Genomic DNA, 14,476 nt, shown 5'->3' with positions numbered 1-14,476 from the left:
GATGGAGGCGGGGCACCGGTCTGTCGCGCTCGCTGCACCTGCCGAATGTCCCTCCCACTAGTTTCGGGCGCAGTTTCTCGATTCACCATTAGGGGGAGGGGCGCCCAGACCTTTTGAAGGCGAATAATTACAACAATAGCTAACACTGATTCAGTGCGTTGCACAAGCCAGGCCTTTTACTCACTTCTCGAGTCGTCTTCGTCAAATCCCTATAAAGTAGGTGGGTCTGTTTTTCCCAGTACACAGATAAAGAAACAGGAGGGTAAGCCAGTCGCCCCAGTCCACATGATCAGTAAGGGGCAAGGCAGAGCTTTAAGCCGACCTGAGATTTTTACCCATCAATACTCTGTATCCTAGAAGGGATTAATTTTTCCTTAACCATCACTCTTCACTCCAGAGTCCCTAGAAGGGGGTCGTCTTATCACCACCCTTCTTTATCCCAAGATATATGGCCAGTGAGGGTACATATGGTTCCACTAAGCTTCTGCCCAGACAGGTGTGCTCAAACAGGTGTGTCCAAGACAAGCCTTTTATAGAGAGTCCCCTCAGAGATGTTTTTATTCACAGGTGGTTCTTGGAAGGTGCCCTACAATCCGGGGGATACTGATATTTTCCCACGAAGATGCCCTAAACAAGTGTTTTCTCACAGGTACATCCCTGACAGGTAGACGTTAATGCACACGCCCCCCCCACCTTGTGCTTCAGTGAGTGTTCCTCATGCAGACATTCTCAGCTCTTCATCTCAGTCGAGCTCAGTTTTACCCAGCTTCCCCTCATGCAAGTCTCTTTCCTTCACCTCACAGGTATGTTTCTCAACAGGTGTTACACCACCCAGGTATGCATTATATGGCCTACCCTACCACTGATGTGTTCTGTTTAAGTATTCACCCATATGGGGCTTTCCATTGATCTGGGTCCCCTGAAGGTGTACTTAAATGCAGGTGTGTCTCATACAGGTGTCTCTAACATCTTTTCACACAGAAATTTCTCATGCAAGTCTTGTTCATTTCATAGGTGAGCCACCCAGAGGTGTTCTCCAAGCAGATGTAACCGGTGCCAAAGTGCCTCAGCCAGGTGTTTGTTATAATGCAAGTGTGTTCTATACAGCTATTTTCCACACAGCTATGCTTCCATTCAGCTATACTCCAAATAGATAGGATTCAAAGCAGAAGTCTCCAATAGACATTCTTACACATCCGTGCAGATGTTTTCTATACACGTTCACTCCCATGCAGGTGTGTCCCACACAGGTGTTTTTTTCATTAGAGGCCCCCTATCCCGGTCTGTCCCAGACAGGAGTGTCTCCAAGTCTCAGGTGTCTCCACATCTGGATGCTTCTACAGAGGTGCCCTCAGTGCAGGTGGTGGGAGGCCTCTTTTGCACCTGCGCCCTTCCGCCCCTAGTTACTCCCTCCGAATAATAGGATTGGGTTCCCGTTACAGGTGCGTCCGTGGCGCGGCCCCGCCCCTGCTTGGCTCCGCCCTCTCATCTAGGCTCAGGTGCATAAGCCGGAAGTGCGCTCCCCTCCCAGGTAAGTGACTAAACTTTCCGGGTCACGTGAGCGGGCGGAGCTGGAAGAGTCCGACCGAGCACTGACCGACGCACTGAGGGTTCGAGAGAGGGACCGGGACCAGGAACTTGAGTGAGGTTGAAGACGCTCGGGCCAGGTAGGGAGGCAAGTCGCTAGGCTTGGCCTGCCGCCCTTTCCCCCTTTCCTCTCCCCTTTTCCCAGCCCCTGGAACGCGCCGCCGCGAGTTAATCTTTAATCTCTGACCTCTGGCGACGGGGGCGGGGCGGGGCTCCCGGGTGCACGGCGCGGGTCGCCCCTCCCATGGGCCTGCGCCCGGGTCTGGCCCCCTCCCCCACGCCCCGGCCTTTCTCCTTCTTTTGCTCCCAGGTGAGGGGTCGAAGGTATCCCCGGCCGGAGATGCGGTAGGAGTGGTGTGCGCGACAAGCCCCGTCCCTGGTGCCACCAGCTCGTTGCCCGGCCCATGGCGAGCCCCGGTCTGGGGCTGCTCCTGGCGCTCGGCCTGCCGCTGCTGCTGGCCCGCTGGGGCCGGGTCTGGGGGCAAAGTAGGTACCAGCTGGGGTTGCTGGGCTCTGGGGTTAGAAGCGCTGGGTTCCTGGGTCCCTGAGATGTCAGGAACCCAGGAGCTGACACAGAATGCCTTGGGGGGCAGGATTCTACAGGGTCAGGGCTGAGGGGTTAGAATTTCTGAGTTCTTCCTTGGATGGTTAGAGCTGGCCTAGGAGAATTCCTGAGTTGGGCGGAATGGTGAGCTGGGGGAAGAGGCCTGCATGCCTGAGTCTCAGTATGGTTGAAGAGTTTGGGGGACTTGGGAGTCAGGAGGAGGCCTGCCTGGGGCTCCAAGCCCAGGTTGACCATAGGTGTGGACCCTGCCTTTCAGTGAGCCCTCTAGTCCAGTTTCGGGAGCCTTGGGGGAGGTGTGAGTCAGACACTCCAGGGAAAGGCAGGATCCGCCCAGATCCTTAAGGGCAGAGGGAGGGCCGGAGAGGTGGGGTTGGGCTTCCGGACACCATCCATTACAATAGCCCCCAACTCCATGCTAACTGCAAACTTGTTAGCTGATTACTTACTGCTGGTTTGGGGGTGGCCCCTGTGTGGAGGGTACTGACCTAATGGAAGACGCAGAAGTGCAGAGGTCTGATGAGGGGATGCCCAAGGAAGATGCAGACGTCTCAAGATGGAAAGGGTAGATGGAGATTCATTCATCTTCTCTACCCTTTCTCCTCCCTCCCTTCCCACAGCATCAGTCTCCCCTGCAAATGCAAGCAGCTCCTTTACACCCTCCGCCGCCGGCTCTGGCTCCAGTGGGGGCCTGGTGAGTTGGGGTGTACGTGCAGAAGGGCGGCAGGGATGTGTTATTCAGGAGTCCCTCTCTAGCAGGTGGAGGGGCCTAGACTCCCGGAGGTAGCTGGTTAAGTTTTTGTGGAGGAGGGCATTGGAGGACCCTAAGTGGGAGAGACCAGATTCCAGCATGGCAAATGGAGAGGCCAAGAATCCCAGGAAGGGGTGGACAGGAATACCGTACACGGGGACTTCCCACTCTGGCATAGCGGGTTAAGGATCCAACTGCAGCAGCTTGGGTCACTGCTGAGGCCTGGGTTCAATCCCTGGCCCAGTGCAGTGGGTTAAGGATTGGATGTTGCTGCAGCTGTGGCTTGTATTGGATCCCTAGCCCAGGAATTTCAATGTACCTCGGGTGCAGCCATTAAAAAAAAGAGAGAATATCATACATAGCAAGAGTGGGGAGTCAGGAGCCTCATATGCCTCTCATGCAGGGGGTAGGGGGGAGCTAGGAACTAGATGTGGCAGGTGCTTCGGGTGGACCCCAGACATGGCAGATGGGGGAGTCCAGGACCAGATGTGATTGATGGAGATCAGGAATCCTGATAGAGGAACCCCATCAGCAAAAGTGGCAGGTGTGGGGGGAAGGGATTAGGGTTCCCCAGCTGATTCTCAGGTGGGGGTGGACAGGAGACCCAGGTTCAGGTGGGTCACACCTCTCCCCTCTCCCACAGTCTCAGGAGGCCATCACTGCCATCATTGTGGTCTTCTCCCTCCTGGCCGCCCTGCTCCTGGCTGTGGGCCTGGCACTACTGGTGCGGAAGCTTCGGGAAAAGCGGCAGACAGAGGGCACCTACCGGCCCAGCAGTGAGGAGCAGGTGGGTGCCCGAGCTCCACCACCCCCCAACCTCAAGCTGCCGCCTGAGGAGCGGCTCATCTGAACCCTGGGGCTGGCCGCAGCCACCACCACTACCCAGGACTGCCCGGCACTTGCTCACATATGGCAGCCGCCACTGAGACACCAGCCTCTGATGGTTCAGGAGGACCTGGGGGGCCAAGGGGTGCCTGCTGGGCGGGCTCTTCGAAGCATGCCACCTCTGCTTGTCTCTGCCCGCTGTTGGGGTGCCAGGGCTGGGGACCCGCCTCCCCGCTTGCTGCACCACCTTGGCTCAGCCATCTGTCCCCTTGCCACAAAAGCCCAACAACTCCCATCTCCTTTCCTTTCAGTTCTCCCACGCAGCTGAGGCCCGGGCTCCCCAGGACTCCAAGGAGACGGTGCGGGGCTGCCTGCCCATCTAGGTCCCTTTCCTCTATCCATCACCCTTCCTGGCTGTGTTACCTTGGGGGAAGGCAGAGTCCTTTCTGGGCAATCAAACCCGGCCAGGGCTTAAGAATAGAAGGGAAGAAGGTGCTTCAAAGACTCTGCCCTTGAAGGCAAGGGAGAGTGAGGTGGCTTACTTTTTATATATCTCTCTATGTATAATGGGGAGTGCGATATATATAATTAAACCTTTGGAGGGCTGGTGGGGACAGGTATTAGCCTAGGTGAAGGAGACACGTGCAGGGTGCAGAGGCTGTTGAGAGATGAATTGTAAGGTCTGGAGGAACTTAGGGGCTGGGAGGGCTTCCTGGAAGGGAGGAGGGGCTTTTAGCTGCACCCAAGAGTCAGCTGGAGGCTGCCTCAGCAGGAAAGGTGTGTGTGTGTGGGGGGGCGGTTTCTGAGCAGAAAGAAGGCTCCCAGATAAACCCACCAGGAAAAACCAGCTTTGGGATCTTGGCGGCTTTATTGAGGGGCTGGATTCTCCTCCAGACCCTGATCCTTAAGCTTCAAAACACTTTTTAAGCTCAGAGACTCTGGGCCGGCTCCTGGTTGCAGGCTCTTGCCAAGTGCTAGCAGGGCGTCCGGGGCCTCCCAGCTCCTTGGGGGGCTGGAGGTGAGTGTGCTCCACTTGCAGGACCTCAGAAGGCTGGGCTCTGGGATTCTCTGGGGAACCAGGATCCGAGGAAGAATCAAGGGGTTGGGATGTCCAGGTCGTATCTGAGTTGGGCTTGGTGGGGACCGGACGTTGAGGGCTTTCTGGAGGGTGGGGCTGGGTGGAGAGCTGGGAGCTGGGGTTCTCCTGGGCTATGGGGTCTTCGCTTGCCTTGTGGGGAGGGGAGAGGTGGAGGGTTAGAGACTGGGGCTCTGTGAGGGAGGATACGGAGTCCCCTTTGCTGCTGGGGTCTGCAGAAGCTGTTGAAGGCCCTGATGGAGAAGCGATTTCTCCGCTGGCCTCTGGGGGCAGCTGGGAAATGGGGTGTTCTGAGGAGGTCCCGGCATCCAAAAGCTGGGGGGTGTGCAGAGATGGCGGGCTGACAGGCAGGGACAAGGGCCGGGGCTCTGGTGGTGTCTCGTCATCTGCTTGCCATCTTGGTCTTCCTGATAGGTCAGGCTGGGTCGGGGTGGGGAGAGAAGTTGCCGTCCTGGAGGTGGAGGAGAGGCTGGCAAGGTGGATGGGCAAATGGAGAAGGACAAGGGGGCTCTCACCAGGCTGAAGCAGCTGTCCGGGTCCCCTCTGTGGCAGCAATCTAAACTCTGGCTGGGCCGCAGGCTGCTGGTCCTTGTGGCTCTGGTGCTCAGACTGTCCAGAATCTCGCTCAGCAAATCCAGTTCTTCTCCAGAGCCCAGAAAGCTGCCGTCCAGAGCTTCCTCTGCCCATGGTTCCTGGGCATCCCCAGGACTCAGAGGGGGTGTCCTGGGTGAGGATGGGTGGCCTCAGATATCTGCCCAAGACTGGCTACTCTGAAGGGTCTGGAGTTTGGGGACCAACTTCCTCATCAGTCCTGGACCCCCATTTCCAACACTGCCTCCTCCCCTTGCTTTGGAGCCTTACCCCTCCCCGAGGGATTCAGAAGGTCTCTCTTCCAGCCGGAGTCTCCTGCTGGGCCGAAGGGGCCGGTTCTGCAAAGGACAGATTTGGGCGGTGGGGGTGGGGCCTCAGGATTGGGGGTTGTGTGAAAGGAGGGTGAATGGGTGAAGTGGGCACCCCATTTTGGGGTAGACGAGATGTCTGGATGGAGATGGGGGATGGAGGAGGACCTGGTGATAGTTCCAGGTGTGTGCATTGGTGATGGGGGCAGGGGCTTCTCACCTGTCCAAAGTGCTGGGTGATGGGCAGCCGCTGCTGCAGGCGATCTGATCGGCTGGTGAGGGAAGGGGTCCTCAGGGAGCCCCCCCTCTGCAGGCCAGAGTCCCCATCCTAGGAACAAGGTGGGTGAGCCAGGAGCCCCTTCCCCCGCCGCCCCTTTCGCCTTGGTCCCTAGCTTTACCTTGTACATCAGAAGACTCTGCACACCCTTCAAGCCACTCTTTGCCTTTGGAGGAGCCAAAAGAGAATTAGACTTGAGCATGATTTGGCCCCGGGATCTTGAGAACTCAGCCCTCCAACCCTGTGGACAGCTTTGCTTCGTCTTGCTATCTGCTCACATGTGTCTCAACAATATATTCAAATTCCCCGTGGACCACCTACGAAGTCAATACACACTTTGCCCCTTTGACTAAGACAAAAGGAATATTCCTGGAGGCAATAACCAGCCCTTCCAATGAAACAGAAACAGAGGAGTGGCAGAAAACAGAGCATCATAAAAACGTGTCAGTGTTCAAAAGAGCAAAGGATAAAATCCAGTGGACAGTTCTGAGCTGTAGAAGTTGGTCCTGGGAAACTTTGGGCTTGGGAGAAAGAAACACGAGGGCAAAAGCTGGGATTGTGGCGTCTCAGAAGGACAGAAGACATTTGCCAAAGAATTGTGCTTGTCAATTTTAAATAGAAAAGATGAGATCCGACAAAAATGAATGAAGGCGGTCAACAGAAAATAAAAATAGGAAACATAAATGGTGTAACTGCTGTTTTGGTTCTGATAAAGATGTTGGTGCTCTGAACGAGGGGTTAGATTGTCCTCTGCCTTTGTCACCCCAGTAAGAAGCCCGTCCAGCCCAGCCTCACCGAGCGGTACATGTTCCTGACAGCTGGCTGGGTCTTGGCCTTGACAGAATGCAGGAGGGCACCACCACCTTTCTGGGGAGAGAAAGCCAAGGGAGAGAGGCTTGGGCATATGGGGGTGTGTCAGGCCACACCCACCCACTCAGGCTGTGTGGCACGGGATCAGCCCTGTGCCCTCTTTGCCCCTCAATTTCTCCACCTCAATCTGTAAATGCATAGTGGGGACTGTTTAACCTCACAAAAATTAAGGGTGGGACATTCAGTGTTACTACCTTCAGGTTGTCTGCCCAGAGCTGGTAGGAGCGAAGGGTGCCTAGAGAGAGGAGAGAGGGGTGTCACGGTGGTCAGGCTCAGGCCGGGGTGCTGGTGGGGTGGGCGCTCTGAACCAGGTGCAGAGCTCACCTGATGAGGCGCAACTGCAGGTGATCTCCTGCTCAAAGAGGTCTGAGAAACCTTCTCCTTTGTTAAGCTTCTCCAGTCGGCCTTCGATGAACTGGGGGTGGGGGAAGGGGTGCCCCAGAACTCTGAATGTGAGGGCTAGGGATCCGCTCACCCTCAAGACATAGAAGCCATCCTTGACTCCTCCAGAAACCCATCCTTAAGCCCTAGGAGTCTGGATCCCCCCTCAGGAAGCCAGAGGTCCACACGCTCCCTGCCCCACCCTCCACCCCCAGTCCCACCTCTCACAGGGTCTGGGAAGTAGATCTCTTGTTACTCCAGACAGGCCTGCTTCCAGGGGCCCCACCTCTTGGGACCCTAGAAGCCAGCCTGCATTGAAGGACCCTGAAGTTCATCCCACCTTTTCCCAAGAACCCAGGAGTCCGGCTCCATTTCCCCCCCAAGTCCGTGCATATAAGACCTAAGAGTCCAGCCCATCTGCCCTGCCCCCAAAGAGTCTTTGACATGGACATCCACCCTTGACCCAGATGGCTTCTGCCTTGAGGCTCAATCATTTGGTTCCATTCCGGTCTCCTCAGGGACCTAGAAGTAGATCTTATCCCTAGGAACTCAGATCAGGGTTTCCATTCTTTAAGGACCCAAGAGTTCAGTCCTGTTTCTCCCATCCCTGGGTTGGGGGATCCGACTGACCAGGCTGACTCTGGCCCCACCCAGTGGATCCAGGTGTCCACCCCTCCACCCCTGGCTCCACTGCCTGGGATCTGGGTGTCTGTGCCCCTAGCCCTGCCCCTGCAGCCCCCACCTCCCCCCAAGGTCTCTGGCGCACCTGTTTGAACAGCTGCAGGTGCACAGCCCGCTGGTGGAAGGCCTGCAGGGGTGCCCCGGGTTTCTGGGCCAAGAAGGCTTTTTCATCAAAGGTTACAGGCTGGCCCTGGAAGAAGAACCTGGATTCTAAGTTCCCCGCGGCTTGCTTTGATCCCTGATTGGGCTTCTCTTATTCTACCGTTCATCTCTGTAGCAAAGGTTGATGGAGCGCCTCTGTGTGCCCAATCTCATGCAGGGCCTTGTGGGCCACAGGGAGGACTTGGGCTTTTATGCTCAGGGAGGTGGGAGCCCTAGGACGGTGGTGGGCAGAGGCAGACAGGACCTGGCTCAGATGCTCCCAGGTCTGACATGGGGAGGTCAGACATGGAGCATAAGGGTGGGAACCCGTGAGAGGGGACTCATGGTGAAGGGTGAGCGCCCTGATTCAGGCAAGCAACAGTGAGGACCAGGTCAGGGTAGAAACAGAGGAGGGGGATAGATGGGTAGCTTCTGGTTGGGTTCTAAGGGCAGAGCCCACAGGAAAGTAAGATTCTCAAACACTAGGACTCCTGACCATTTTTGTTGTTGTTTTGTTTGTTCTCTCGGCAACACTCATGGAATGCAGAAGTTCCCCAGCCAGGGATCAAAACCCGCGCCAAAGCTACAACCAGAGCCACAGCGGTGACAATGCTGGATCCTTAACCCTCTGAGCCACAAGGGAACTCCCTGACCACATTCTTATAGAATAGTTGTGGAAAACTGGGAGGAGGGGGTGTCAGGGTCAAAAGTCAGCAGATCAAAGTCTTGGCTTCAACACCCACATGGTAGGGCTTCTCTAAGCCTTGGTTTCCTCATATGTAAAATGGGGCCATAATAGTATCTCTCTCTTAATACTGTTGTGGGCATTAAATGAAGTCATATTAGAAATGGCAAAATCTAGCATTTATCCAATGCTGCAGATTGTGCCAGGGACAATCTGAGTGTTTTGCAATGCCCATTGACTGACTCCCATGACCATTTTGGGTGTACTGTTGGAATCCCATTTTACAGAGGAGCAATCAGAGGCACAGAGTAAGCACTCCATAAATGCAAGGTCTTATTCTGAATCTTTCAGGGACCCACTGGGCCTCTCCCTCCACATCCTGGCTGCTCACCGGGCTGCAAACAAGTGCATCGCGGTAGCCCCCGAAGAGCAGGGCCTGGGCTTTGAGGAAGAGACGGGACACTCCTTCCCCTGGGGCCAGTGCGACCTTCCTTAGCCTCAGCCTCAGCAGGGACACCTGGAGGACAAGGGGGGAGCACTGAGCAGGCAACTGTGCAGCCTCGCCTCCCGGATGCGGCAGGAGGGTGGAAGGGGTTGACACTGACCACGTCTGGGGGCAGCGCCTGCACATCATCGAAAGGCGTCTCCAAGGTATTGGAGTCCACGTTCATCATCACGACATCCTCCAGGCCTTTCTCCCGCACTCTCTGAAGTTGAGTAGCACGAGGGTATGGGCACTCAGAGCTTGAGGATCCCAGGCAGAGAAGAGTACCTGGGGATGCAGAGGGAAGGGGACCCCCCCTACGGGGGACCCCCCCCCCACCGTCCAGTTCCTACTCCCACTTACCTCGGCAAGACTGGCATGCACTCCGATGAGGTAGGGCATGGGCGCGCTGCGGGCGACCCAGGGGGCTGGTCATGCAGGAGCAGTTCTCACCCTCCCCAGGACCCCAGGCCTCTCCTCCAATCCCTCCCTCCCCAGTCCCTGCCCCTCACCAGCAGTAGTCCAGCAGATGCGGTGGCAGCGTTGGGATGAGCACGTGCTCCCAGTGCATGGGGTACAGAAGGGCGCAGGACGCGTGGACACACGATGTCAACTGGGGACGGGTCGGGGAACAAGGAGTCAGGGCCTAGACTTCCAGCTTCAAGGACCCTTTCTGGGACGGTAGCTCTCCTGGCTTAATTTACCATGTCCCCAGCTTCCTATCTCTCCACACATCCCTCCCCTCTTCCCCACTAGCTCCTGGGGAAGAGGTGAAAACTCAAACCCCTTTCATGTGAAGGCCAAGAATTCCATAAATTACAGTGCCTGGGACTATGGGACTGGGGAGCGAGGACTCAGCACATACTAGTCCCTGTAGGGGGCGAAGCTAACATTCAGCCCTCCGAGATCTCGCTCCTTAAGGGTCGGACAGTGACTCATTCCACTAACCCTACCCTGAAAGAAACAGAGCTAAGACTGAGCCTGCCCTGGTCCATCCTTCAGGGACCACTGACACCTCCCCTAAAGAGGCGGGACTAGAAGTCAGTTCCCCCCCCCCCGGCCCGCCCCCTAAGGATGGAGTCAGCATTTAGCCTCCATCCCTACTTCCGTCCTTCCCCCTTAGGGGCGGAGCTAGAATTTAGCTCGCCCAGATCTAACTCTCCAAAGGGGAGGAGCCAGTCTTGCTCTGGGCCGTAGTGGGTGGAGTCTGGACTCAGAGATCCCAAAGGGGTAGGGTTAGAGCGCAGACCCCTCTCAGCACCCCCATAAAGGTGGAACCAGAATTCAACTCAACCCTGACCTTCAAAGGGGGCAGAACCAGGACTTTGCCCTTGGATCTCGCGCCTTTGGGTTAGAGACTTTGGGTTAGAGCTAGGAATCCGCCCCGGTTGCCCCGCCCCGAGGGGTCAAGCCGGGTCTCGGCCCCTCCCCAGCTCAGCAACCCCGCCTCACGGTGCTCAGCTTGCTGGAGATGAGCAGGACTCTTCGCTCCGCTAAGAGCGCGGCGAACAGCCCCACGATGTTCTCGTCGGTCACCGCCACCACCAGCTCCGTTAAGTTCCTCTGAGGAACAGAGAGGAAGGCTAGACTCGAGGGACCATGAGACCTGATAGCCCCCTCCGGTTTCCCGGACCTTTTCCCTCCCGCTCTGGTCTCCACTTACATTCTCAGGAATGGAAGGCAAGCGGCCAGAGTCAGGGGCCACGAAGCAGGAAAGCTGGTGGAAGGATTGGCGGGGGACGGATCAGTCAGGGGGTTGGCCCCACATAGGTGCCCAGCCTTCCAGGGTCCCTAGCTCTCCTCACCGGCTTGCTCTTCCCGGGGGCAGGGGGAGGGATGGCATGCGCCCTGGAGGTCGTCACTTCGCTGCCCTGGGTGAGAATTGTATGTGGTCGTCAGGGCTGGGATGCAGCCTCTCTTCATCCACCTGAGGTCCGTTCCAGGGGTGAGGGGCTACTCACCAGCTCCAGCCCCGGAGTCCCAGGAAGGGGCTGCTGCAGCAGATTTAGAAGAAGTTCCTCCACCTCTGAGACCTGGGTGGGGGTGGGGTGTCTGAATCAGAACGTGGGCTGTGGACTCTGAGGACCTTGGCTCAGGCTGGGTGGTCTGGAAGGGGCCAAGAGGCCCAGGTTTGGCCTGAGAATTCTTTTTTTTCTTCTTCTTTTTAGGGCTGCACCCTGGGCATAAGGAAGTTCCCAGGCTAGGGGTTGAATCCAAGCTGCAGCTGCCAGCCTATGCCACAGTCACAGCAACACCAGATCTGAGCCAGGTCTGTGACCTACACAGCTAGGGATCGAACCCACGTCCTCATGGATACTATTTGGGTTCCTTACTGCCGAGACACAGTGGGAACTCCCACCCTGGGAGTTCTGAGCCAGGCTGGGGCTTAGTGTGGTGGGGGCTGGGACCTCTTCGGGAATACCAAGGGGGCTGGTCTCACTTGGTCCTGGGCCAGGAGGTCCCCCACTGTGTTTAGCAGCTTGTAAAACACTTCAAACCAAGGCAGGTGACTGTGGAGAGAAGACACAGTTTCCACGCAGTGCCCCTAGGCAGAGGCCCTTTCCCCACCAGCTCCCATGCCCAGACCCCTATATCCTAACACCTGAGGATGCACAGACAACTGTGGGCACCAGCACGAAGGCGGCAGAAACCAAATCTGCGGGTACCAGTCAGGTCCGTGAGGGCAAAGGTGAAGTGCTGTACAGCGCTGCTGGGGGGCTCCCTGGAAGCAGGAAAGGCTCTCAGAGAGACCTAAGCATCCCACCTCCCTGACCACCCCTCTCCATGCCCCCAGCAATACTCCTAGTACTGCATTCACCGTTTGGGGCCCTGAGTGTATAGGTCCCTAGATGTCAGGGTCCCTGAGCCCCTGGATCCCTGAGGCCCTGGATCCCTGGTCCCCCATCCCTGAGTCCCTGTGTCTCTGAGCCCTTGACACCCTGAGGTCCTGGATCTGAGTCCCTGGGTCCCTAAGCCCCAGGATCCCTGAGGCCTTGACTCCCTGAGGCCCTGTACCTCTGAGTCCCTGGGTCCTTGAGCCCCTGGATCCCTGCGTCCCTGGGTCCCTACACCCCTAGATCCCTGGGCCCCTGGACCCCTGGGTCTCTGGGTAAATGAGTCCCTTTGTGTTTAAGTCACTATTTGTCAGAGTCCCCAGGTGCCTAAGTGTCTGAGTCCCTGGGTCCCTGAGCCCCAGTGTCCCTGGGGATATGGTGTCTGATATCTGAGTTTCTGAGTGTTTGAGTCCCTGGGGTCTGAGTCTCCGGGTCCTTGGGTGTCTGCTTCCTTCCATACCTTTCCACATCAAAAGGGAAGCAGAATTTGGGCACCATCTGCATAGCCTCCTGGGGGTGGAGAGAAGCACACACTGCTTGGCCACTCGGGTTGGGCCCCACCCCTGAGCCCCCATCCCCTCCGCCAGGTGGGCAGGCCCTGGGCAAGGGGGGGAAGCAAGGAACCAGCCTACGTACCCGGTCCCTGAAGTCTGGGGGGAACTGCCGCAGGATAGGGGGATCTGCGTGGAGAGCGGGCCCTAAGTTGAAGGTCCTGGACCCACCCCCCCATCTTCCCACCCCCACCAAGGCCCCCACTCACCCTCCTGCAGGGAGGCAGGGTAGGCCGCTTCGAAGAACCAATCAAACACAGCAGGGGGATCCCCTCTGTGGGACAGGAAAGTGTTTAGTGGGTCCAGGGACTCCCTTCTGTGTATATGGCTGTGTCTGTGCGGAGTCTACACATGTGTGCATGCCTGTGTGTGTGTGTGTGTGTGTGTGTGTGTGTGTGACTCTATTCTGTATCTGCCTGAAAGGATAAGACTGTCCAGGGCTGGAGTTCCCGTTTTGGCTCCGGGGTTACAAACCCAACAAGTATCCATGAGGATGCAGTTTTGATCTCTGGCCTCAGTGGGTTAAGGATCCAGCATTGCCATGAGCTGTGTATAGGTTGCAGATGGGGTGTGGATCCTGCATGCTGTGGCCGTGGGGCAGACCTGGCAGCTGCAGCTCTGATTTGACTCCTAGCCTGGGAACTTCTGTATGCTGCAAGCCCGGCCCTAAAAAAAAAAGGCAAAAAAAGAAAAATAGTGTCCAGGATATGTGTCAGGTAAGATTGATTGTAGGTGTGGCCAGAGTGAGGGTGAATATCACCTCCATTTTCTTGCAAGGCCATGCAGGTCACTGGGTCTATGTCTGAGCCCCTGCATGTGTGTCTTTGAGTATGAGACTTCCTGGGGTCCTGGATACCAACCCCAGATTTCTCATCAGAGGAGGGAAAGCAGTATGCCCTGGTCCTTTTGCAAACCATGCAGTCTCTGCCTTCCTCCCCTCCTCCCTCCCCCGTCCACCACGCAGGGGATGCTGGGACTTGGTCTTGGGGAGAAAGAGAGAAGAAGAGAATGGGGAGTGAGTGCAGACACACAGTCTCAAATATGGGGACCCCCATCCCTTCATCCTCACGCCGACACAGGACCCACACAGCAAATCACACACATGGATACACAGAGGACCCCCGCCCCCGTCCCTGCTGCTGAACCCCCGGAAGCCAGCCTCCCCATCACTCAGAAATTACACCAAGAGACACACGTTCAGAGTTACAAACTTAGTTGTATAGAGCCAAGAGGAGAGAGAGAGAGAGAGAAAGAGAGAGAGGGAGGGATTAGAAGGTCCCAAGTGGCCTGAGTGTGCCAGAGGGTAGAGTCCATACTGTATGCCCGCTGAGAGTCCTGCTCAGATTCCAGCCACCTGTCCCTGTGGCTCACGGTCCCTCCTGGACCTGCCCCAACCTTGCCTCCCTTGGCCCCAGCCCAGGCCTGGTCTGGGAATCTTGGTCCAGAGGATGGGAGAGGGGGTGGCTCTTACTCGGCTGTGGATCCCATGGTCCCTGCAGGGCTGGCCCAGCGGGGCCCTTTCCCCAGGGTCCTGGGGGCCTGTGTTTTCACAGGGCTGGGCCCTGAGCTGGCTCAGCTTCCTGTGTGGCTTAGAGAGGAAGTTTAATGGGTGACGTCCCCGGAGGCAGGTCCCCGCCCCCACCCACAACCAGAGACCTAGGCATCCTGCTTAGAGCCTTCCACTGGATAGGTGGGCAGCAGGTGGTGCAGGCTCATCGGCTAGACCCCCAGCTTCATGCTGCCAGGCTGGGCCACATCTGGACCCTGATATCACACCCAAGCCTTCCTCTCTGTGGCAGCCAAGTATTCCAGTTTGCCTAAAATGCTTCCTCTTCCCTCAACTTGCTTTCCT

General features: G+C 57.0%; 2 protein-coding genes across 2 annotated transcripts; one reads left to right on the top strand and one right to left on the bottom strand.

The window, feature by feature from the left end:
- CRB3 (crumbs 3, cell polarity complex component) lies at positions 1,521 to 6,728 on the top strand. The gene is made up of 5 exons (XM_003123115.4): positions 1,521 to 1,667; positions 1,898 to 2,073; positions 2,770 to 2,843; positions 3,544 to 3,687; positions 4,037 to 6,728. Exons 2-5 carry the CDS (start codon positions 1,992 to 1,994, stop codon positions 4,106 to 4,108), a joined length of 372 nt encoding a protein of 123 aa, XP_003123163.1. The 5' UTR covers positions 1,521 to 1,667; positions 1,898 to 1,991; the 3' UTR covers positions 4,109 to 6,728.
- On the bottom strand, positions 4,575 to 14,244 carry DENND1C (DENN domain containing 1C). The gene is made up of 23 exons (XM_003480816.4): positions 14,096 to 14,244; positions 12,834 to 12,898; positions 12,710 to 12,753; positions 12,534 to 12,583; positions 11,842 to 11,961; positions 11,680 to 11,749; positions 11,201 to 11,272; positions 11,045 to 11,110; positions 10,903 to 10,956; positions 10,692 to 10,802; positions 9,752 to 9,852; positions 9,603 to 9,648; positions 9,361 to 9,462; positions 9,147 to 9,272; positions 8,015 to 8,119; positions 7,192 to 7,282; positions 7,062 to 7,102; positions 6,793 to 6,864; positions 6,119 to 6,163; positions 5,941 to 6,048; positions 5,683 to 5,750; positions 5,337 to 5,544; positions 4,575 to 5,241 (listed from the first exon to the last, which is right to left on the bottom strand). The coding sequence occupies exons 1-23, from the start codon at positions 14,110 to 14,112 to the stop codon at positions 4,630 to 4,632; spliced, it is 2,394 nt and encodes a 797-aa protein (XP_003480864.1). The 5' UTR covers positions 14,113 to 14,244; the 3' UTR covers positions 4,575 to 4,629.

Source organism: Sus scrofa, chromosome 2, assembly GCF_000003025.6.
Source record: "Sus scrofa isolate TJ Tabasco breed Duroc chromosome 2, Sscrofa11.1, whole genome shotgun sequence".
Lineage (NCBI taxonomy): Eukaryota > Metazoa > Chordata > Mammalia > Artiodactyla > Suidae > Sus > Sus scrofa.
The sequence above is the reverse complement of the archived record's forward strand: the minus strand, read 5'-3'. Positions and strand labels throughout refer to the sequence as shown.

Excerpts from the sequence above, each read along its gene's own strand:
- CRB3 (XM_003123115.4), top strand. The coding sequence starts at position 1,992 with ATGGCGAGCCCCGGTCTGGGGCTGCTCCTGGCGCTCGGCCTGCCGCTG. Across the intron at positions 2,074-2,769 it reads GGGCCGGGTCTGGGGGCAAA|CATCAGTCTCCCCTGCAAAT; the intron begins GTAGGTACCAGC and ends CCCTTCCCACAG. Across the intron at positions 3,688-4,036 it reads GGCCCAGCAGTGAGGAGCAG|TTCTCCCACGCAGCTGAGGC; the intron begins GTGGGTGCCCGA and ends CTTTCCTTTCAG.
- DENND1C (XM_003480816.4), bottom strand. Across the intron at positions 10,803-10,902 it reads TGCCTTCCATTCCTGAGAAT|AGGAACTTAACGGAGCTGGT; the intron begins GTAAGTGGAGAC and ends TCTGTTCCTCAG. Across the intron at positions 6,049-6,118 it reads AGAGTCTTCTGATGTACAAG|GATGGGGACTCTGGCCTGCA; the intron begins GTAAAGCTAGGG and ends CCTTGTTCCTAG.